Source organism: Arachis hypogaea, chromosome 8, assembly GCF_003086295.3.
Source record: "Arachis hypogaea cultivar Tifrunner chromosome 8, arahy.Tifrunner.gnm2.J5K5, whole genome shotgun sequence".
In the NCBI taxonomy this organism is placed as follows: Eukaryota; Viridiplantae; Streptophyta; class Magnoliopsida; order Fabales; family Fabaceae; genus Arachis; species Arachis hypogaea.
Genome location: NC_092043.1, coordinates 49,774,925 through 49,798,081, shown reverse-complemented (window position 1 = coordinate 49,798,081; position 23,157 = coordinate 49,774,925). Strand labels below are relative to the sequence as shown.

General features: G+C 33.4%; 2 protein-coding genes across 6 annotated transcripts; both read left to right on the top strand.

Annotated features, from left to right (window-relative positions):
* The first annotated feature begins 607 nt into the window (after positions 1-607).
* Positions 608-4,434, top strand: LOC112708097 (uncharacterized). 4 transcript variants are annotated; one of them, XM_025760230.3, is made up of 5 exons: positions 608-895; positions 1,572-1,851; positions 2,527-2,646; positions 2,737-3,629; positions 3,940-4,434. In XM_025760230.3, exons 2-5 carry the CDS (start codon positions 1,579-1,581, stop codon positions 4,130-4,132), a joined length of 1,479 nt encoding a protein of 492 aa, XP_025616015.1. In that variant the 5' UTR covers positions 608-895; positions 1,572-1,578; the 3' UTR covers positions 4,133-4,434. The 4 variants fall into 4 exon arrangements, with proteins under 4 accessions (XP_025616015.1, XP_025616016.1, XP_025616017.1 ...); XM_025760231.3 differs by having other exon boundaries at positions 852-1,437; XM_025760232.3 differs by lacking the exon at positions 608-895 and adding an exon at positions 904-1,084.
* A 9,682-nt stretch (positions 4,435-14,116) lies between these two features.
* Positions 14,117-21,600, top strand: LOC112708096 (protein BONZAI 1). Of its 2 annotated transcripts, XR_003156247.3 has the most exons (17): positions 14,117-14,440; positions 14,560-14,607; positions 15,582-15,730; positions 15,824-15,872; positions 16,331-16,387; positions 16,702-16,887; positions 16,969-17,103; positions 17,621-17,682; positions 17,784-17,862; positions 17,951-18,065; positions 19,436-19,512; positions 19,588-19,725; positions 19,813-19,977; positions 20,222-20,335; positions 20,417-20,513; positions 20,589-20,827; positions 21,218-21,600. XR_003156247.3 is itself a non-coding variant. In XM_025760228.3 (16 exons), the coding sequence occupies exons 1-16, from the start codon at positions 14,291-14,293 to the stop codon at positions 20,681-20,683; spliced, it is 1,716 nt and encodes a 571-aa protein (XP_025616013.1). In that variant the 5' UTR covers positions 14,117-14,290; the 3' UTR covers positions 20,684-21,083. The 2 variants fall into 2 exon arrangements, 1 of the variants encoding a protein (XP_025616013.1); XM_025760228.3 differs by lacking the exon at positions 21,218-21,600 and having other exon boundaries at positions 20,589-21,083.
* Positions 21,601-23,157: the final 1,557 nt, after the last annotated feature.

Below are 23,157 nucleotides of genomic sequence, written 5' to 3'. Positions count from 1 at the left end.
ATCTAAAACTACTTGATATATATATATATATATATATATATATATATAATGTAAGCTCATATAAAAACAAATGTTGTATTCTTTATTAAATAAAATTTTAGTTTTTTTATTTAATTCAAATTTAAAAATTTTCAGAGAACACTGAATTTTTTTGTTAGGAACGTCATTCACTCTATAATGTGTCCCCGAATACTCTCAAAAAAAAATTTGAAATGACGTCGTGTGGTATGTGAAATTGTGAATGTCCGTTGATGGTTAGTTTGTTAGGTATGTGAATGTCCCTTGATGGTTAGTTTGTTTGTTAATTTAAGCCTTTGTTCGTTTGTTGAGACATGGATATTAAACACGGTGGTTTATGTCTATCGGTGATTTACTGATTTCTTTAACATTGAAATACGAAAACACGATGTATAAGACACAAAATTTGATTTTTTTTTATTTTCTAATTATTTTTGAAATTATTAATTTTTATCTCTGACTGATTGTGACAATAATAAAATATATTAAAAAAATAAAATTGATATTTAATTTATACCTATGTATTCTATACATTATTAACAAACACGTTACAAAATTTATATACCTCAAGTATCTCAAAGACACTACCAAACGCAGCATAAGAAGGACGTGTGCAGGAGTACCTGGACAGTGGCAATATAAGGTGCCATAGGCCCATAGCAATGACCAAGCAGTGAATAGAATCTTTAAACGTGTGTGTGAGTGCGAAGCGTGCGCGGAACAATTAAAAAAAAATAAAATAAATAAGAACCACGTCACTTCACTACATCTTGACTTGTTGAGAACGAAAGGCTCCTCCTACTCAGGAGGGAGTGATTCTTGAAACTGAAGACAAGCAAAGCAAGCAACTACTCTTTGTCCGTTACACACACTCCATGTATGTAACAATCAACCCCCTTCCCTCTTTCTTTTCTTCCTTCACTTCTCTTGTTATCATTCTTATTAATATTATTGTTTTCTTCTATTACGTAAAAAACCCCAAACAAAATTACAATTTCCCATATTTAACAAATTCAAAAAAAAAAAAAAATTCTGCGAGCTGTTATCTGTTATTCAATGCAATTGCGTACTTGATTCTGCCCTTTTAAGTTCTGTTACTTCTTAGCTATGTGATTAGTTCCTGTACCTCTATGATTATTTATTTCATTTGGAGTTTGATGGAATAACTGTTTCTGAAATATGGATATTAGGGTTCAATACCATATTATTACCCCGCTTTTTGGTACTATACACATCAAATGAGATTTTGACTGAAGAAAGAAACTTCACATTGGGTGAACTTTTAATGGATTGTTTTCTTTTAATAAGCTTCATATAGTTGTAATTTGGAAAGGATGGTGAAATTATTGAACATTTATTGAAGTTGTGGCATTGGTAAGATTGGAGAAACAAAAACAATTATTGAACAAACACTGCAGGGTATTCAATTTCTTCATATTTGCATTTTTTTTTTTACTGTAATTTTAGACTTTGCAGCAGATTCATTACTGACATTGCATAGTGATTTTGATTCTCATTTTCTGAAACTCTGAATCTGCTACTGATCTATGCAGTGATACAATGGAAGAAAAAACAGAGGGCATGAATAGTCAGGAAAATAACCTTGCTGGCTTTATCTTCATGTGCAATCAAACGACAAAGCCGGAGTGTTACCGGTTTCGAGTTTTTGGTCTTCCTGTGGGGAGAAAGGAAGTTGTAGAGAAGATAAAACCTGGTGCTTACCTCTTTCTGTTTGACACTAATCTGAAGCTTCTCTATGGAACATATACAGCCACCTCAAGTGGGAGGTTGAGGATACAACCATTAGCTTTCGGTCAGAAATTCCCTGCTCAGGTGACCTTCCAGATCATTGATATTAACAACTTAATGATCCAAGAGTGGTTAATCGTTAATCCCATACTTTCTCACTTTACACTTGCTCACTTTAGAGAATTGAAATCTGTTATAGAAAGACTTCTAAGGGAGTCTACGTGAGTTAAGATTTTGGATCGAAAGGAAGGAAATGATTCGAAGAGTAAGTCTATGTTACTCTGTAAATCCTTTTGTTCCTTCCTTTTTGCCTTCGAAATCTCAACTCACAAAATCTTTAACCACTAATAGCATCCTCTGGCTTGTTTTGTGGTTCATTGGAATGGTGTTTGTAGCATCACCTATCTGTTTGTGGCATCCATTTTAGCACATTTATTCAAGGTCTATATTCGAGTTAGTGGCAAGAATTCAAGTGAGGAACCATGTTCTTGGTTTGATCATATGGAGTGATTTGATTTGGTTCTGGCAGGTTGCTTTTCTTCTGCATTTGGAAATAATCCCTCTTGTTATCATTTATTATTCTTATTTTCTTTTAACTTCAGAATTAAGAAGTGATAAGGATTTATATATGTTGATTCCTCTAATGACTCCTGTACTTGAAACTGAATAATGACATTGAAAGCACCACAAACTATAAATGCATCCTGTTTTGATTCACAACTATAATAAATTCACAACTCATGTTTTAATTTTATTCAGGTGAGTTTCAAAATTGACACGGACTGTATACCCTTGCCTGAGAATGTCTTTAAACATGCCATCAAAGATAATTACCAGAATGATTCCAGAAAATTTAATCCTGAACTCAATATTACACAAGTAAGTTTCGTTATGATATCTAGCAAATTCATTTTCATTACACTTTTTTTTTTTTGTTAGTTGGAATAGAATTTTTTATTATTGTCTCAGGTAAGAAGTCTATTATCATTGTTTCGGCCATTACCCGGATTTTCAACTCCACCGATGCATCCTGTTTTGGAGACATCTTCTCATCCTCCAGCAAATAATGCTGTTATATCGAGGTCCTCTCTTGAGGAGACAATAATGTCTAAGATTTCACATAAACATAATCAAGTACCAAGGCAGTTGAACCATGAACATGTAAATGAAGTCAAGCAGCCTACAAGTTATTCCTGTCCTGTCATTAGTACAGTGCCAAACTCAGTTGCAGCAGAGTCTGTGCCGTGCCAAGCTTTAGTGAATCAGATTTTGCCTCCAACGAGTTCGCTCCCTTTGGAGGGTACATATGCCACTGGCATTGGTAGTGGCTCTATTTCACCACTTCCAGATCATCAATATACACATCCGAATATTCAGCCTGCGAAAGCTGAATTAAATTCATCCCAGGTGAATAGCAGCAATGGTTATGCTCAGTCTTGGCAAGATCCTCAACATGTATATCATAATATCCAGCATCCACACCCTGAATTTCATTCGTCTGCCATGACTATGGGTAGTAGTCAGGCTTATTCGGCCCAAGGTCCTCAATATCTGCATTACAGTAACCCACAGCCGCCTCCTGATTTTCATTCCCAAGCGGCGAATGCAGGCAATGGTCATGCTACTCAAGTGATGTGGGACCCTCGCTATGCACAACAGAATGTCCCAACCCCCCAAACTGCTGATCCATATTTGACCGCGGTGAATATGAACAGCGGTTATCCTCAACAGACATATCAGTCTGATTTCAGTTCTTCTGCGGTGAACACAGACCATGCAAATGTCATGATGCAGTCGAATCCTTCATCATCATATTATTATCCTTACATTTCTCAAGCAGTTGCCTCTGCCTCATATCAAGGGTACTTTTCAAACCCTTTTTGGATATTCTTGTTTTATTTGTTTCAGCAACCATTGTTGTTAGGGATTTTTATTTATTTTCTTAACTTCAACAAGGAGATGGTTCAGTGACTGAAGCAATGATGTTTAGGGGAGAAAGAATTGCTTCATATCATTGTTAAAGCCTGAATTCAACTAAAAGAAGAACTATAATTGTTTGTTGAATAAGTATACTCTGCTATGAGCTTCACAGATACACGTGCACACATGCACAAAGGGTATATATGTCGAAATTAATTTTTGTTGACGTTGAAATGTGCTGTTTTCTCTCAGGTCTTGGCCAATGCAAGTGCCAGTATCAGGTGATCAACAAATTGGCATGGGAAATCAGTACTATGCTTATCAGCCATCCATGCAGACACACAACAATATTGCTTCTACACAAACACAAGAGAATGGTGTTAGCCATAACATGTATTCAACATATTCATATATTCCTAATGCTCAATCAAATGTCCAAATGTGAGTGTGATCTATCTTGATCTGCCATTTTGATGTGTTCCATTTCTTGCTATATGTATATACATAACATATGGGGCCATATGTACCTACTATACAATCTGGCTTTTACTTTCAAACCTTATAGCATGTTTGGTTTGGGGAGAAATTTTCATAGATGAGTTTGATGTATAAAGTTAATAGAAGGCTTACTTGAGAAAAATTTCATCCTTTTCTCCCCCAACCAAATCAGATATACTATTTAGATAATTTGACTTAGATCTACAAGGCCAAGTACCTCTTCTAATGCATGTTTTGGTATTTGATTAATTGTCCATTTTAAATTTGGTAATTGGTACAATGAAAAACCCTTAAACCAAACCAATGTATCTAGACATAATTTCTATGTACGATATGTTGTTAGAAAACTTGGTAACATAACATGCTACTTTGGTACTAGAATTCGAAAAATATTTAATGCACTTGGTTACGTTGTTATTTTTCTATTAGATAGTCTCATGGACCGTGTGCTTCACTAACTTTAGCATTGGTGTCTAAAATACTCCATTTAGTGTCCAATTATAATTTAATGGCTTTATAGGGAATGACGCCTTTACTTGCCTAATTTGGGAACATAAATGAAGGTTTGTCTGTCATGTATTTTGGTGTCAAAGTGAAGGTACTTTGTCATCCTTGATGGTAGGGTGACGATGAGTAGAGTATAGTAGGTTTGAATCCAACTTTAATTTTATTCACGGATTGAATTTATTATTAAAACTCAATCTTAACTTATCCACGGATTGAGAATTTTATTCACGGTCAACTTGCGAATATCTGGCTCTACCCGCGGGTTTTAAAAGATATGTCATATTATATAATCTAATGAGTATATAAATTAAAAATTCAATACAAACAATACAATCATCCCACAAACAATATAATCGTTTCATAAACAATTTAACCATCAAATATTAAATTTTACATGTAATCTTTACTTAAATTAATAATACAAACACAAATTAAATATTATGATATAATGTTATATTTATATATCACTTAGATAGAATTAGTTTTTATATAAACAAAAGTGTTACCTTATTAATTGATGATTTTAGTTCAATAGTAAAAAATTTTTGCACTAAGTGAGAGGTTCTTAGTTTAACATCTACCTATAATATAATTTTATAACATATACATATACAGGGTCCATACCCTGCCTGTTCCGCACTCAACTCTACTAGTAGCGAATTAGATTTACAATCTTATCCGACTAAATTGAGGAAGATTGGATACTTATGAGTAAATTGTATGTTACCACCCTACTTGCTGATAAATCAATATTGATGTTATAAAAATTTAACAGAATGGTGTCTCTTCTTTAAGTACAAAATCTTTACTTGAAAACTGCAAAAGGATTAAATAATCAGGGTTTATTTCAAAAAGCACTTCCAGAAAGTGATTATTTTAAAAGTAATTTTTGTTCTTTTGTTTCACAACGAATAACATTAAATCGTGTTTTAATTTTTTTCTATAAAAAATAAGAATAAACCGAGAAAGTTCTTTAAGTTTTCGGACTTATAGATAATAAAAGATAATCATTTGATATCCAATTTTATGAAAATTTAAATTCAGAATATAAAAAATTGTTTTGTATTTTGCCTGAGGCGATGTAAATAAAATTGAGTTAAACAAGTTAAGAGTGAGTTTGAAAACAATCATAAGATTTGTTTATATACCGTCTTTAACAATTGTTGATATTTTTATCATGGAAAAGTATAGGTAGACAATAAAAATATTAAACAATGTAAACAATAGATATATTAAATGTTCAACTTGCTAGGTGTGTGGATAGTTATCTTAATATTAAGATTTAGGTGGGTAATTTGGGAGTATTGTGTGTTTTTACTTTTTAGACTAATTTTAGAGCCTATTATTCACATTGTTCATAAAAATTATTGTCTACCTAACAAAATGCATGTATCATATTAAGCAATGTTACATTGTTACATGATAGTCTTTAAAATAGTACTTTTAAACTTTCTCAATCACTAATCTAAAGAGAAAAAAATTTAAACACCTCTGACAATTATTTCGAAAGACAAGATCTTTAATAAAAAATATTATTTTTAATTCTTAATCTTTATTTTTATTAGTCTCTCTGTTAATATTTTTTTCTGTATTAACGAAATTAACCTACGTAGCATATTAAACTGTTAATTTATCCGATAAGAACCAACTAAGATTGATATTCTTTTTTGTAAAGAGTCTCATTGTTTTTTAAGAATAATTATAGGGGTAATTGTTAGGGGATAATTGTTAGGATCATTTAGTTATTTTTTGGTTATTTTTTAAATATATTGACTAAATTTATTGTGTAAAATAAAAAATATTAATAATTTTTAATTATATTTATTTATAAAAATTAAATAAAAGATATATTAATATTAGTGAGTAATATATCACTTAAAAAATTATTAATAAATAGACTAATCAATCTCATAAAATTAAATATTAAAAATAAAAATAGATATTTTCTTTTATTAGAGCCCCGTAATCCTTCCAAAAATTATCCAGAGCGAAGAGAGAGGCATTCACTCCTAATCTAAAACATTTCAATGTTCTTCTCTTAAACTTTCTTAAAGTAAATTTTGACTCAAATTTCAAAAATCTAAAAATTTTAAATATTCTTATCTTAAATCTTATAAATAACAAATTATTTGAATGGATATAATGAAAGATATTTCTTGGAAGAAAATTTTGTATACCAAATTTCTTTAGTTCTCCTTTTTTTTCATTAGTCACCAAAAAAAATTCTTTAGTTCTCACTCTAACATAACTATACAATATATGACATGATTATCCAATCATTCGGTATGATATTATCTATGATATGACTATTAGAGGTGCTATAATCAACAGCTCAAGTCCTTGTTGCCTTGTTGAAGGGTTTTTTGACTTGACTGTCCTAAGAATTAATGACACAATGTTAGGTAAATGACCACATATTTTGCAACAATAAAAAGGATTGAGAAGGAGATAAGCCCCACTTTAATTTTTAAAATCGGTAATTTGCATTGATTTAATTTTTAATTTTTTAATTATTACAATTTAGTGATTTTTCATGTATTTTTTATTATTGGAGTTTAAAGTCATTAGTGAAGTAGTTTAAATTTTATCACATTAGATATATTAAAATAACATCGTATGTATTTTAACGCTAAAGAAAGTATTAAACGATATTGTTTGAGGATTAATTGTTAAAAAGAGAGGAATATGATATTTTAATATTATTCAAATCTTTAAATACTATCATTTAATACTTTTTTTAGCATTAATACACATACAACACTGTTTTAATATATCTAACGTAATAAAACTTGAGTCATGTCATTAGTAGTATTGAGTTTAGAAAGATAGAAAATACACAAAAAATTATATTAATACATTTTTTTAAATTTAAAATACTAAATTGTAGTAATTAAAAAAATCAAAGACTAAAATAATATAACTCATCAATCTAAAAGATTAAAATAGGCTAGTAATAAGGGGATTGGATTTTTCTTAAAGGAATTAGATAATATGCAGCAAAGAATTCTCTACCTTACAAGTAAGATTTATCCATAATTTTGCTTTACTTTCCCTAATTTAGCTTTACTTTCGATGAGTTGAATTGAGGATTATGTCTTTTTCAGATATGTATATTAAAATTTAATTACTAAATCGATTACTAATATAAAATATAAAATAACTGATTTAATAATTAAATTTTATGTATATATAATATTTTTATTTTTTATAAAAAAATCAACTAACTAAATATGTGATCTCTTTTTTCTGTAAATGGAGAAAAACTTTTATTTAAAAAAATAAATTAAATAAAAAACATCAGACTAAGTATATACAAAATAGAAAAGTATAGGGTACTAACATATTATCTGTCAATTTATTATTAACAATGGTTAATTATTATATTTTAAACACATATATAAAGAGACACTTCAAAAAATATATCTATAAAGACACTTCTATTAAACACAGTTATAAAAAATACATTTTTATTAGACACATCCACAAATACACTTCCATTAAACACAATTATAAATAAGAGTTGACAGATGTTGACATAAATGTTGTTGGTAATGTAACGGAATTGATACAAAATATTGGTTATCGACTTATCTTCATAAAATACAAATTAAAAATTAAAAATTAATTATGTGATGTATATATTAAAATTAATTATAAAATTAACCACTTATTTAAAATATATATCAAAAATTTTAAATATATATGAAAAAAGAGATAAATAATACCTATAGTTATGTGTAAATATTTATATGATTTTTTTTAAAGATAAGAATAAGATTTGAATTTGTAATTTTAGGCGAATATAAAAAAATTATGTTATTTAAATTATAATTTATTAACGTAAATATTTATACGATTGTTTTTTTATTTTAATATTTTTTATTTAGTTGCCTACCATATCTTTAGTAGTTAGTACAAGGAGGTATTTTTTTTATTTTTATTTCTTTTCTCTTAGTTGCCTACGGTATCTCTTAGTAGTTAGTAGAATGCGTAACTTTATTTTTTTAGGGTTATACTACGTATACACCAAAATCAATCACTAATATAAAATACATGCTGGACTATAAATACATATTGAAAATAAATTAAATCACATATGTATTTATATATAAATACATTGGTGGCTGATTTTGGTGTACAAATAGTATTTTTTATTTTTTTACATATTAAAAAAATGTTGGTGCAATACTCAATTATTGAATTTTATGGTATTTTTTAAAATTGTGGGAGCAAGACAATATGCCTCCTTGTATTGACAATACGCCCCCTTGTATTGTATATTTTAAAAAAATTATGGGTAGACAATGAAAATATTAAATAATGTGAATAATAGATATATCGGATGTTCATTTCACTAGGTGTATGAATAATTATTTTAATATTAAAATTTAGATAATTAATTTAGATATATAGTGTGTTTTTATTTGATTGGTAGTTATTCATGTTGTTCAAAATAGTCATAATTTATTTAGCACTCTCCTTTTAAAAACATACAATACAAGAGGACGTATTATTTTACTCCTACAATTTTAAAAAACATTATAAAATTCAATAATGGAGTATTATACCAACATTTTTTCAACATACAAAAAAATTAGCCACAAGGGGTAAGTTGGTTTATTTATTTATATTTTGGGAAAGTATAATGAGCCAATGACTTAAGCGTACAATATGGACAATGGAGGTTTAGGAAGTATTAGAAATATGACCATTAGTGTTACATTGTCCTATTAGGTTACGCTTTTGGGATGAGTGGATTCATGATATGGTATTAGAACTCTAGATCCAAAAGGTCAAGAGTTTGAATCCTTGGTGAACCCCAAAATTAGATTAAATTTTTAAGATGAGTGGTTTTATGACATGAGATGTTTATTATCCTGGGTATCTGGTTCTTCTGGATAGTATAAGTGATGTTCATTTTATTCATAGACCAAATATTTAGCCCATTGTACATATTGTACGCTTAAGCCATTGTGTCACGGCCTTAGACACACTCCAATGCTACCGTGCCGGCACTCGGACTTACTCAACCTCTTGAGTTAAGACCAAATCAACTTAACCCTCAATACTTAGCAAGAAAGCTAAGAACACAAGAGAATACAAGAGAAAGGAAGCTTTGGTGGAAAGAACACTTTATTACTCAAGTGGTGGTTACAAATGATTCACACACACATACTCTAACTCTCATCCCTATTTATAGCCATCCACCTCCTCAATGGATGGTTAGGATTAAATCTAATCAATGGTCTAGATTAATCATCCATAACCTTCTTTACAAATATCTATCCTACCACAACTTTTTAAATGTTTCTAGATTATTCCATACCACTCTTTATACTTCTATATACATCTACACTCTTCTAGAATACTCTATGGTCTTCTAGAGTATTTCGGGACCTTCTAGGACATTCTAGAACGTTCCGGAACCATCTAGAGCATTCTCAAATACTCCAGAAAGCTCTACAAACACGTTTAAATTTAACTTTCTAAAATTTACCGTAACATTCTCCCCCACCTAATGCGCAGACGTCCTCGTCGCGTTCTGTTCATGATAGCGCTGTAGGTGTTCTTGGAATTGCCACAGATCTTCATAAGTTTTCCAGCTTGCTTCGGTTATCGGGAGTCCTTTCCACTTGATCAAGTATTGGATACTTGGTGGTACTCCTCTTCGTCGTACGACGCGATTAACTAAGATCTCTTCGATTTCTTTATCAAAGGATCTAATCACCACAGGCGGAGCACGACTCGAGTCACCTCTACTCGGTTCATCTTGGTCTTCATGATATGGTTTAAGCATACTCACATGGAAGACCGGGTGGATCTTCATAGAGGGAGGGAATTGTATTTTGTAAGCAACCTCCCCAACACGTCCAATGATCTCAAATGGCCCTTCGTATTTGCGGATTAAGCCCTTATGAACCTTGCGAAAGGCTTTGAATTGTTGTGGAGGAAGTTTAATCATTACCTTGTCTCCCACTTGATAGCTTGCATGCCTCCTCTTCTTATCTGCCATTTCTTCATCTTCTTTGCAGTTTTGTCGAGGTAAGAATGAGTAACATCTGCTTGTTCTCCCCAAGACTTAATCATATGATAAGCTCCATGGCTCTTTCCTGAGTAAGAGGAAGAAAGAGAGTGAGGCGTAAGTGGCTGTTGTCCAGTCACAATCTCGAACGGACTCTTCCCTGTAGACTCACTCCTTTGCAAATTGTATGAGAACTGAGCAATGTCTAGGAGTTTTGTCCAATCCTTCTGATTAGCGCTTACGAAATGCCTTAAGTAACACTCGAGCAAGGCATTCACTCTCTCAGTCTGCCCATCGATTTGAGGATGGAAGATTGTTGAAAAATGAAGCTCCGACCCAAGGAGTTTGAACAGCTATGTCCATAGTCATCCTGTGAAGCGTGGATCTCGATCACTAATGATGCTCTTAGGCAATCCCCAATATTTCACCACATTCTTGAAGAATTGTCGTGCTACCTCCTCTGCAGTGCAGTCAGTAGGGGCGGGTATAAAGGTAGCATACTTCGAAAATCGATCCGCTACCACGAGAATAGATCCAAACCCCTCAGATTTCGGTAAGGCAGAGATGAAATCCAGAGAGACACTTTTCCACGGTCGCTCTGATGGAGGCAGAGGTTCCAACAACCTGCTTGGTGTCTTATTTTCAATCTTATCTTGTTGGCAAACAAGACAAGTCTTCACATAGCTCTCGACGTCATCTCTCATTTGAGGCCAATAATAAGAAGATTCAATGAGTGCCAAGGTCCTTCGCTGACCTTGGTGACCAGCCCACTTGGTGTCGTGGCATTCTCTTATCAACTTCCTTCTCAGATTTTCCCACTTAGGAACGTATACTCTTCTCCCTTTTATGTAGAGAAGGTCATTTTCTAACCAAAATCTTTTAGTCTTACCTTCTCTAGCCAACTCCACCAACTTCTTGGCTAATGGATCGTGATGCAACCCTTCCTTGATGGTATGCACAATATCTCCTTCAACCATAGAAATGGCCGCCAACTCAGCTTTGCGACTCAGCGCATCTGCTACCACATTAGTCTTGCTTGACTTGTATTCAATCTTGTGGTCCACCTTCCTCCTAGGTGGTAGTTGTTTTGACAACTCGGGATGCATCACATCTTTATTTTCTTCAAGGGCTTCCTTGATTTTAGGGGGAACAACTTCTCCTTTGGACGTTGACTCCTCTTGTAGCAAAGACATCATCTTCCCCTTATTGAAATCTTTCTTGAGTTGCATGGTCGAGAGCATCGGGATTCCTCCAACTTTTGAGATTGTAGGGACCATGCATGGAGACCCTTTCTCCATTACGCATACTATGTTGTAGTATGGCATAGGTATTATATTTGCCTTCCTTTGTAAATCGAGTCTGATGACTATTTTAAAATCATCCATGGGTGCTACAGAAAAATTCACAAGGCCTTTCCAAGAACCAAGAGTCATCTCAACCCTTTTTGCTACTCCCTTGAGGGGTTCACCCTTGGTATTCACGTGTTTGAATCAGCCATTCTTTTCGGTGATCTTCAACCCAAGCCTCTTTGCTTCATCAGGCGTGATGAAGTTGTGTGTAGCACCAGTGTCGATCATAGCCATGACAGGTTTTTCATTGATAAATGCTTTGACATACATCAAGCCTTTCTTTTATGCAGTGCTTGCCTCTTTGCCCTTCACAGTATTTATGTGTTGGATGGATCCAACACACTCAGTTACTTGAGTTTGACTTCTCGTTCCTCGGCGATAGATGCCAGAGTCCCTAACTTGGAACAGTCCTTCATTTGGTGTGGTCACTTGCACACGAAGCATCCTCCTTTGGGCACGAAAGCCTTCTTCTTTTCCTCGTACTCTTTCTTTGAAGAGTATTTTCCTTCCTTCTTGGTTGAGCAACTCTTCCCCTTGTCTCCCCCACCTTTAGTAGAACTAGGCTTGGAAGAAGAATTGGGTTTAGAGTATTCCCTATGATACTCAGTGAGTGATTCGGCCACGACGATGGCCTCATCGACATCCTTAACATTCCTTCTTTGTATTTCTTGCTTTGCCCAAAGTTGGAGTCCATCAATGAAGAAGAACAATGCATCATCTGATGCTAAGTTGGGGATTTGAAGTGTGAGAGTAGTGAACTCCTTTATGTAGTCGCTAATCGTACTCTTGTGCTTCAACTCCCTCAACTTCTTCCTTGCTTCATAAACCACGTTCTCAGGGGAGAATTGTCTTTTCAACTCCCTTTTGAAATCTTTCCATGTGGTTATGTTGCAAGTTTCTACGCACTTTCTCCTCCACCACAAAGTAGCATTATCAGAAAGATAGAGAGCTGCAGTGCGTACCTTTATTGCTTCTTCGACCACCCCTTGGCCTTCAAAGTACCTCTCCATTTGCCATAGGAAGTTCTCCACCTCTCGAGCGTCCCTCACGCCCTTGAACTCCTTTGGCTTTGAAAGATCAATCTTTGTTGTCTCCCTTATAATGGTTGGTTGAGATTTTGCCTCCTCGAACCAAACTCGAAATTCCTCAAATAGTTTCAAGGAATTCTCAAGCTTTTCTTCGATTGGAGCATGCTTTCTTTGAAAGCATCTAGTTCTCCCAACACGTGAGCCTCGAGGGTCTCCTTGTCATGTTCTATCCTTTGGAACCGCTCATCCATAGAGGATAGAACATTTTCCAACATAGAAACTCTTTCATCTAAGAAGTTAGAGTCCTTACCTCTAGGCTCACTTGAAGAACGGACCTTCTTGCCTCCCCATTGAGAAGGAATAGCATTCCTTCCCCTTTGAGACTCGACATGCTCCATGGTTACACTAGAAGTCATACCCACAAACCACTTGTGCTCCCTCTCGAACCTTGCTCTGATGCCAAATTGTCACGGCCTTGGACACACTCCAACGCTACCGTGCCGGCACTCGGATTTACTCAACCTCTTGAGCTAAGACCAAGTCAGCCTAACCCTCAATACTTAGCAAGAAAGCTAAGAACACAGGAGAACACAAGAGAAATGAAGCTTTGGTGGAAAGAACACTTTATTATTCGAGTGGTGGTTACAAATGATTCACACACACATACTCTAATTCTCATCCCTATTTATAGCCATCCATCTCCTCAATGGTCGAGATTAATCATCCAGAACCTTCTTTACAAATATCTATCCTACCACAACTTTCTAAATGTTTTTAGATTATTCCATACCACTCTGTATACTTCTATATATATCTACACTCTTTTAGAATACTCTATGGTCTTATAGAGTATTATAGAACCTTCTAGAATATTCCGGAACCTTCTAGGACATTTTAGAACGTTCCAGAACCATTTAGAACATTCTCAAATACTCTAAAAAACTCTACAAATCCGATTAAATTTAACTTTTTAAAATTTACAATGACAATTGGCTCCTTAGCAACACTCTTTTTTTTTTTTTATTGAAATACAAAATTCACCGAGTCTGTGTAGTGAGTAGTGACTGTAGTCTTCTCCAGTTTCGTTCCCTTTGGTTACGCAGTTTCCGTTTTCGGCTCACATTCTCTTTCCTCATTTTGACGCATAACACTCACTTACTGAGTCAACTCACTTCGTTTCAAACCGCCGCCAATTTCCAATGGGAAACTGCTGCTCTGACGTCGCCGGTGGCCATGCCTCCGTCGGTACCACTGCGGGAGATCTCCGGAATCAGGCTGACACCGCCAACGACGCCGTCGACTACTTCCTCCGCTCCCGAGGCCACCGCGGCCTCTTCTCTCAGATCGAGGTTCTACCTTTTCGACGTCTTCTTTATCTCAGCTTTAGAACTAGCTTCATTCTTCTTCTTCCTGTTCTCGGCTATAGAACTTTTTGCTTCATTTTTTTTTGTTTTTTTTTTTTGTGCAGTTATCGTTCTCCGCTTCGGGATTGCGCGACAGGGATGTGCTCTCAAAGGTTTGTTGGTTAAGCATTTCGGAATCTGAAGCTCATGCTTCTGTTTAGTTAATTAACTTGTTGCGGTTCCGTTCGCTCCGTTATTAATTTTTCTGTGTTTTTGTTCTTGGTTAATTAATGAGTTTACATGATGTTAAGTTGTGAATATCTAGTTTATACCAGAATTATCTCTTGTTTCGATCTGTTCTATTTGATACGCACATGACATCATCATCACATAGATTTGATCATTACAAGTAACGTAATACGAAAATTCATGAAAACTTCAACCTGAATTACTTGTATTTTGCTCATGGTAATGAGTAGCTAGTTGCTTCTGGGATTGGGATCATCGATTCATAAGCTGCTATCTCTGGCAAGAAATTATCAGAATGTATTGTATCTTTCAACGAATCAATCAATAATTTGTACTAGTGGATTTAAAAGTTGACTGTTTAAGTGTGTTGCTTGTGTGGCAGTTAATAATTGATTGAGGTGTAAACATTGTTCAATATTGTCCGACGCCAGCGCATGCAATTGAATCCCAGTGAAAAAGGAAAGAAAATCCAATAATCTAGGCCAAATATAGAGTATGCTAAGTAAAAGCAAAGAAAGTTTATGTGTGCGTATATATATAATGGATTACATTGGAATTGTTTCTCTAATTGTATTTACTAGAATAAAAAAATGATGTCGAACTTCCTTTGTGTTGTAGACGAGAAGAAAATGTATACTATGATAGATCCTCAGACTGACATAAGAGACCAAGGCATACTTAACATATCAATTCTTATTTAACATAGTTCAACAAATAAACCACATGAATCACTGGGGCCATGTCAATTGTTCCTTTGGGTATAGGACTACCATTTATTCATAAGTTAAAATTATGCTTTCAGATTCTGTTAATTAATATTCTTATCATTCAACTGCATGAATATTGCATCCATCACAGAAAATTTACAATATATTACGATTAATTTTTCTTCTTGTAGAGTGACCCAATGTTGGTTCTTTATACGAAAGGAAAAAATGGAGCACTTGAGGAACTTGGGCGTACAGAAGTAGTTCTAAATTCATTGGATCCAACATGGATTACTAAACACACCCTCATTTATCATTTTGAGGTTGTCCAAGTTTTAGTGTAAGTTTGAATACAATATGTATACTCCTAACAAGGCCGATGAGCATTTTTTTGTTTCACCAGGAACTGTTCTATAAAATTCTTTCATCACAGGTTTCGTGTGTATGATGTTGATACTCAGTTTCACAATGTAGATGTGAAGGTATAGTGTTTATGATGGTGTGTGTGCTTGAATTTTTTTCCTGCTTTTTTGATTAAGATATAGTCCCAATAAGTAAGTTTCTCATCAAGTAGCTTCTGGTGTGGTGGTGCCTCACTTTCCTTCCTGAAAATTTTTATATATGCATTAACAAATACTATTTGTTATAAGTTAGCTCCTGAGTGATGTTTCTGTCAATGTTTTCATTGGGGATAAATACGTTTTAGATGTTGCTATTCTAGCTGTTTGAACTTGTAAATTTTAGAAGTAATTAGGGCATGCTATGAGAAACATAAAGTATGTGTACTCAGTAAAAATGGATCATTGCAGTAGAAGATATTGGTTTGCCAAGTGGACCTTTTTGTATGCTTGTTAGTTCATTAGATGCGATAAAACGTTCTTAGAACAGGTGTAAAAAGGACTAGATTAGTAGATTGTAACTATTTATTTGCCTTGTGCAGATGCTTAAGCTGGAAGAGCAGCAATTTCTTGGTGAGGCGACCTGTGCATTATCTGAGGTAACATACTGACTATCAACTTCTTGTTGTACTGTACTACTATCAACTAAGAAGCAAATTCATTATACTAACAATTATATCGATTTTTCTTGGACTGCTCCCCATCTCACATTATATTTTCTAAATATATGATGATTGGACATTTTAAATGCTCCACAGTTCTGTTTGAGTTATTTGTTCATTTGTAATGAGCAAGAATATTTAGAATTTTGTGATCCATTAATTGTTTGTTCAAAGTAATGTGGTCTATACATTAGTCAAATTAAATTAGCATCCCAACAACTATATATACATTAACAAAGTTGCTTGTGCAGATAATTACAAGATTTGATCAATCATTGACGTTAGATCTACACAGAGATGACTTTATCACATCAACCCACTCACAGAACTATGGGAAGCTCTTAGTTCATTGTGAAGAATCTCTTAGCTCAAAGACTGCAATAGAGATGATTTTCAGGTGTTCGGATTTGGAATATAGAGATCTATTCTCAAGAAGTGTATGTATCTTTTTCCTTTTCCCTTAGGACAATATGAGGGGTGCAAGTTATGAGTAACGCTTGTTTTTGTCTGCATTGCAGGATCCTTTTTTACTGTTATCAAAAGTGGTTGAAGGTGGTATGCAAATTCCCATTTGCAAAACAGAAGTTATAAAGAATGATCTCAACCCAATGTGGAAGCCAGTGTTCTTGAATATTCAACAAGTAGGAGGCAAGGTTGATAACTTAAATGTTGTGTTATTTAGTGTGGCCACCCATTACTTGAAAAACTAGCATGGCAATCATACTTTTATCATAGGCATTTCTAGTTTCCATTTCCAATTGAAGCAAAGTGGCATATCATGTTCTTTCTGTTTCAAAGATTTCCTCAAATAGCAGGTCACTAGATCAAGTTGCACTGGGGTCAAAACATGCACCCTGTTTATGAACTAAGGCATATAACATAATTTAAAAATATTATTCTTTCATAGTTTTGTCATTTCATATCAGCATTTGTTATATTTAATAGTGTTGGTGTTAGCATACAGTTTTTTTTTTTCCTTCATATCATAAAAATATGCTTGTACTAGGATGTTGTGCAGATAACAGTGCAGTGAAAGCATACATATCATGTTTCCATGCAAATGAACTATCAGTCTATCACATAGTCTTATCTTCTTTTTTATGTTACATTTTGGCTTTATGTTCTCTGCATCATTGAAGCTGTCTCATTTTAAATTCTAATCATATACAGGACAGTCCTTTGATAATAGAGTGCTATAACTTCAATAGCAATGGCAAACATGATCTGATGGGGTAATAACCAGCTCCTTTTGCTGGCGTGTGGCAATTTTTCCATTAATTCCATTTCTAGCTTAATTAAATGCATATTAGGGCTTTTGTTCTTGATTTATCAGAAAAGTGAAGAGATCTTTGCTGGAGTTGGAGAAGATTCATTCCAGTGGCCAAGGAGAAAAATTATTTCTGCCTAACAAGGTGTTATTAACTTATTATATTAATATAAATTGATTTTTTTTGGTGACTTTCTCTGTCATAACTAAAATTATATTTAACTATAATACAGGTGTTAAACAGCCAGTTATTTGTGGACAAATTCACTGAAAGTGTGCAATATACTTTCCTGGATTATGTGGCTGGGGGATTTGAATTGAACTTTATGGTGGCTGTTGACTTTACAGGTACACCACAAGTTTCCTTAAACTTCTTAAACTGATCTACATTTATATAATGATCAAGTGATCGAGATAAGATGTCAATATTATTATTCTTACAATATTACCAGATGAAATTTGTTGTGTCCAATATATCATGGATTGGATTTCTTTTGGATTTAATTTAGATTTTTTCTCAGATTATACCTAACTTTGTTTGAGTCCTATGTAAGGCTGATTATTCACTGTAGGATATCCAGTTTTGCCATAGAATTTAACCATCCTATCTGAAAGAAATAGAAAATTTTCATATTGTTCATAGTTTTCCCAGTCATGTTATATTTACATCACAGATTCTCAAGTATACATCTGCGAAAACTAGTATAAAATGACAAAATTTTTATTATACAATTTTTCTTTCTGAAACATTTTGCTGACACATGAAGTTTTGTTCTTTGACTTTTCATCTAGGCACTAGATGATCTTTCTTAGTCATCCAATTTACATAAGTGTTTGCAGCATAGAATAGCATTGCAAAATGATTCTTGACACTATAAAGTTTACAATAATGTTAAAAGTTCAATATTATTAAGCTAATGCAACCTTTAGGCTGGTTTGGTTCTGAGAACAGGACAAGACAAGACACTGAAAATAAGACACAAAGGACAGAGACAAAAAAATTAGTGTTTTTGTATTTTGTTTGATGATAAACTAGAATAAATTATGAAAGTCCAATTTATTCTCATTTTTTTCATTCAAAAATTTGGGAAGAAAAATATAATTATAAAAAAATAACAAGAATAATGAAAGAAATAATGAAAAATAAGTTGTGTCTCTTGTTAGTGCCTTTGTGTCTTTCCTATCATGATGGACACAAAATATACTAATTCAGTGTCTCTGGACACAATGTCTCTGTCCATTTCTCATTTGCTAAACACAATTTTGTGTCTCGATGTCCCTGTCTCAGTGTTTCGTGCCTATAAACAAACGCAACCTTAGTTTCATCATCGAATCTATTCCCATGCTAGTGCTTCAATAATTTAAACACTTATTCTCATCACTTAATGCTTAGGTTCGAGTTCCCACTAGGGCGCTTGGTTGGGTGGAGGACTCTGGCTGTGTCCAGTTTACCTTGAGGGAGTGTTTTGGGGTTCTCCAAAATGCCAACCCTCTGGGGCCTGTTTCCAGTCTCAATAGCTGGTATGAGGTTGACATTCCCCATCCTTATTCTCTCTATTTTCCTACCCCATCCGAGCATTATTTTCATTAGGTAGATAAAAGAAGACAAAACTTAATGAATAATATATGTTTCACACTTTCATTAAAGATGCTGGTCATGTGTTGGAATGACAAGAATGAAATATGTTCTTATCCCCTTTCGCTCTCTTATTGACTAGCTTCAAATGGGAATCCACGCCTTCCAGATTCTTTACATTATCTTGATCCTTCCGGGAGGCAAAATGCATACCAGAGGGTAAGAAATGAAGATTGATTTAACTTAATAAGTTTGTGTAATTTTGATCCATGTGCTATGAATGCTTTTTCTTAGGCAATTGTTGAGGTTGGGGAGGTAATACAGTTTTATGACTCAGACAAGCGGTTTCCTGCATGGGGGTTTGGAGCACGACCAATTGATGGCCCTGTCTCCCATTGTTTCAACTTGAATGGAAGCAGTCATTACTGTGAGGTAGAACTGCTAAGCACAATCTTGCTCAGTTGCTTGTGTTGTAATGTTGAAATAGTTATTTAATTAAAAGGTTTCTGTCTGTCGCAGGTGGAAGGGATCCAAGGAATTATGACGGCATACACAAGTGCCTTACTTAATGTGTCTCTTGCAGGGCCGACTCTTTTTGGACCTGTCATAAGCAACGCCGCGCTAATTGCCAGCCATTCTGTAGCAAATGGTGGAAGGAAGTACTTTGTTTTGTTAATAATCACAGTAAGTTAATATATGTAGCAGTCTTCAATTACTTATTAATCCCTGAAAGTAGTTATCATTGTTCCTCAATAAAACATACGTTGCTTCGTATGTAAGCTTTTCCGTGGCATGCTAGTGCTATCATATTATGCATGGTAGAGCATACAATTCTACGATCCTACACCTGATACCTGAGAACTTTTTAAGATATTCCTGTTGCCTAGTTTTTCCACTTCTGCTCTGAGATTTGATTGATATTTCCAAGGATGGAGTAGTGACAGATCTCCAAGAAACAAAAGATGCTCTTGTTAAAGCCTCGGACCTACCGTTATCAATTCTTATTGTTGGAGTAGGAGGAGCTGATTTCAAAGAAATGGAGGTATTACGTCAACTTATGTTCTCTCGGATGCTGACCGAACCACTACAAGAATTATGTGGCTCACACTTTGTTGTTGCACAGGTTTTGGATGCAGACAAGGGAGAACCCCTTGAAAGTTCATCTGGACGCGTTGCTTCCCGTGATATAGTCCAATTTGTTCCGTATCGGGATGTTCAAAGTAAGTATCAGTTTGCAAGGAATTTGGCGAATTTCTCTTGAAATATCAAGCATGATAAGCTTCTTTCTCTTGCAGGTGGAGAGATTTCAGTAGTTCAAGCGCTTCTAGCGGAGTTACCAACGCAATTTTTAACCTACATGCGAAGTAGAAACATCCAACCGAGCCTCTAGTCATGTGAAAACTGTACATATTAAAATGTTCAATTTATTTGATCAATGTGCTACCCTCAACCCTCCGAGGTACCATGAATTGATTAATTCGACTAAAGGGTCAAGAACTCTTGCATTCTGCTAATGCTCAAGAAGGGTTCTCCAGTAAGATCATCTTATCAACCCTTATGATTATCATTTCCTTGTGTTGTGTTCATGTTCTTTTTGTTTTTTCTAGGTGCTTCGTTCGGCCTGAAAAATATTTTTGTTACAAGTCCATGTTTTCTTCTATAGAGCAAAAGTTGGCTCCTATCACACCATGTATTCTTATTATATATTTTCTTTTACGAAATGCACTTTGTGGATGTATTTAGATTGTATTTGGTATTGGAATGAACAAGAAAATGTTGAATTCAGAAAATTCTTCACTGCTAAAGTCTACTATTAGTGAGTTCATCATACCACTTCTTTTGCCGTTAATGGTCTCATGAATATTTGAATTTTGAATTTTAAGGGTATATATTTGAGGGGAAAGTAATGGCACATATGCAACAGGTGAATTCCTCTTTTGCCGACAAACCACTTGTTAAAGTTGGGATGTTCATGCACCGGGAATCGTGTACCAAAATCAAAGCATCAGATTGAAAAGGTATCAAATCCTACATATGAAATGCACCCAAAGAAATAGAAAAGAGAAAAAAAGATTGTTTCTCAAGCATTGAAAGAGAAGCAACCAAGAATACACGCATGGGAGAAAGAATAAGAATTTAATTTTAATATATTAACGTTCTAATATTCGTTAACTTTTTTATTTCCTTTTAAAAGCAAAGGTAATAAAATTTGGAAATACACCTAAGAGGGTATTTAGAGTGAGAGGAAAGAAAGTTTAACCATTGGGTATGAAGATATAAATATAATTTATTGATTAATTTTTAGAAGTCTTGAGAGCCAATATTATATAGTCAACACTTAGCATTAGAAAAAAAATATATGAAATTTTAAAAAATAAAAAAAATATGAAATTCAATTATAAAAAACATCTAAAATTCAAATTCAATAAAAACTTAATTTTTTGCCGGCTTTGCACTGAGCTTTTTGGAAGTCTACTATAATATTGGTTTAAAGTAGCTGCGATAGTATTGGTTCTCTAATATTATTCATTAATTATATCTTGTTAAATGGAGATAGAAATAGTTGTGCTTTCAAGAAAATGCATAAAAATTTTACATCGTAGACATCTTATCTTTGGTGTGTATGGTTATCTGTTTTTCTTTTCTCTCCCTAAGCTTTAAGCTGTTTATTCTCCTATTTATCATGCACAATCATGACAATAAGAGTAGTTCAAATAAAGCAACTTTAATCAATGAGATATTGACACGCGAATTAATTATTGGCGCTCCAAATTTTAATTCTGATTCTCTTCTAGATGAATTGCTCGTGCAGTTAAGATAAAGAGAAATAACATTATAAGGAATTTCGCCTTCGGCATGCTCTTTTTTGTCATGACCTTTTTTGTGTACACTTTTGGTGATCCGAATCCCAAACTGATTGAGCCAAATATTAGATGTGAAACTAATTCTTAATTGATGTTGAAATTCGTTCTCCTTGGAAGAGATCTTGTTAACTCTATTGCTCAGAAAATCATACCGAATGGACCAATTTAATTGGTTGGTCCGGTGATCGATTCTTAGAGCTATTTGGAAAGTGTCGTTGAATATAGAAAATCTTAAAGTTTTGAAAACTGTTCAACACATCAAAGTTTCTATAAATGAGAATTTGTGTTTAATCACTTTAATGGTACATACAATTCCGCTATTTATATATCCTTTATAATAGACATTAATTTGATATTAGTATTTCTTTAAAAACTAACATGCATTCTCTTTTTATTTTATTAATTAAAAAATAATTTAAATATATAATTAATTAATAATAATATTTTTACATAAATAGTGTTATTGATGGTGCATATCCTATTCATAGAACAAAATTAAGGGGAAAAAACCCAAAGCTAAAAAGAATATGTTGCAGTAGGTTTTAAAAGAAATTATTTCATTAATAATAATATTAACAATTTTACCACGATAAAACATATACCCACATTATCGAAGAAAAAAAATTGTCTAAAGTAAGTGTGTTAGTAAAGTTATAAAGTAATGCATGTTATCTTTTAATTTGTAACTTTTATTATTTATAAATTTTATTATCTTAATTTAAAGGTAATTAAAATATTATTTTATTATTTTATTAACTTTTTCACTTTAGTGGAGCTTGATCCATAAGTTTATAGTCTAAATAATGTGAGATGAAATTTTTATCGTAGTATTTAGTAGGGAAAACAAAAAGAATATATAGTGAAATCTACATACTTCGTCATTTAAATTTTCAAATGTATTATATTGTTGTTTTTATATATCTCCCAATATGTATGTGAATAATTTAGTTACATTTTGATTAAACTTTATATTATACTTTTTTTTATAGGTAAACTATAT

Excerpts from the sequence above, each read along its gene's own strand:
- LOC112708097 (XM_025760230.3), top strand. The coding sequence starts at position 1,579 with ATGGAAGAAAAAACAGAGGGCATGAATAGTCAGGAAAATAACCTTGCT. Across the intron at positions 1,852-2,526 it reads GTCAGAAATTCCCTGCTCAG|GTGAGTTTCAAAATTGACAC; the intron begins GTGACCTTCCAG and ends AATTTTATTCAG. Across the intron at positions 3,630-3,939 it reads GCCTCTGCCTCATATCAAGG|GTCTTGGCCAATGCAAGTGC; the intron begins GTACTTTTCAAA and ends GTTTTCTCTCAG.
- LOC112708096 (XM_025760228.3), top strand. The coding sequence starts at position 14,291 with ATGGGAAACTGCTGCTCTGACGTCGCCGGTGGCCATGCCTCCGTCGGT. Across the intron at positions 17,104-17,620 it reads TTCAACAAGTAGGAGGCAAG|GACAGTCCTTTGATAATAGA; the intron begins GTTGATAACTTA and ends AATCATATACAG. Across the intron at positions 17,863-17,950 it reads AATTATTTCTGCCTAACAAG|GTGTTAAACAGCCAGTTATT; the intron begins GTGTTATTAACT and ends ACTATAATACAG.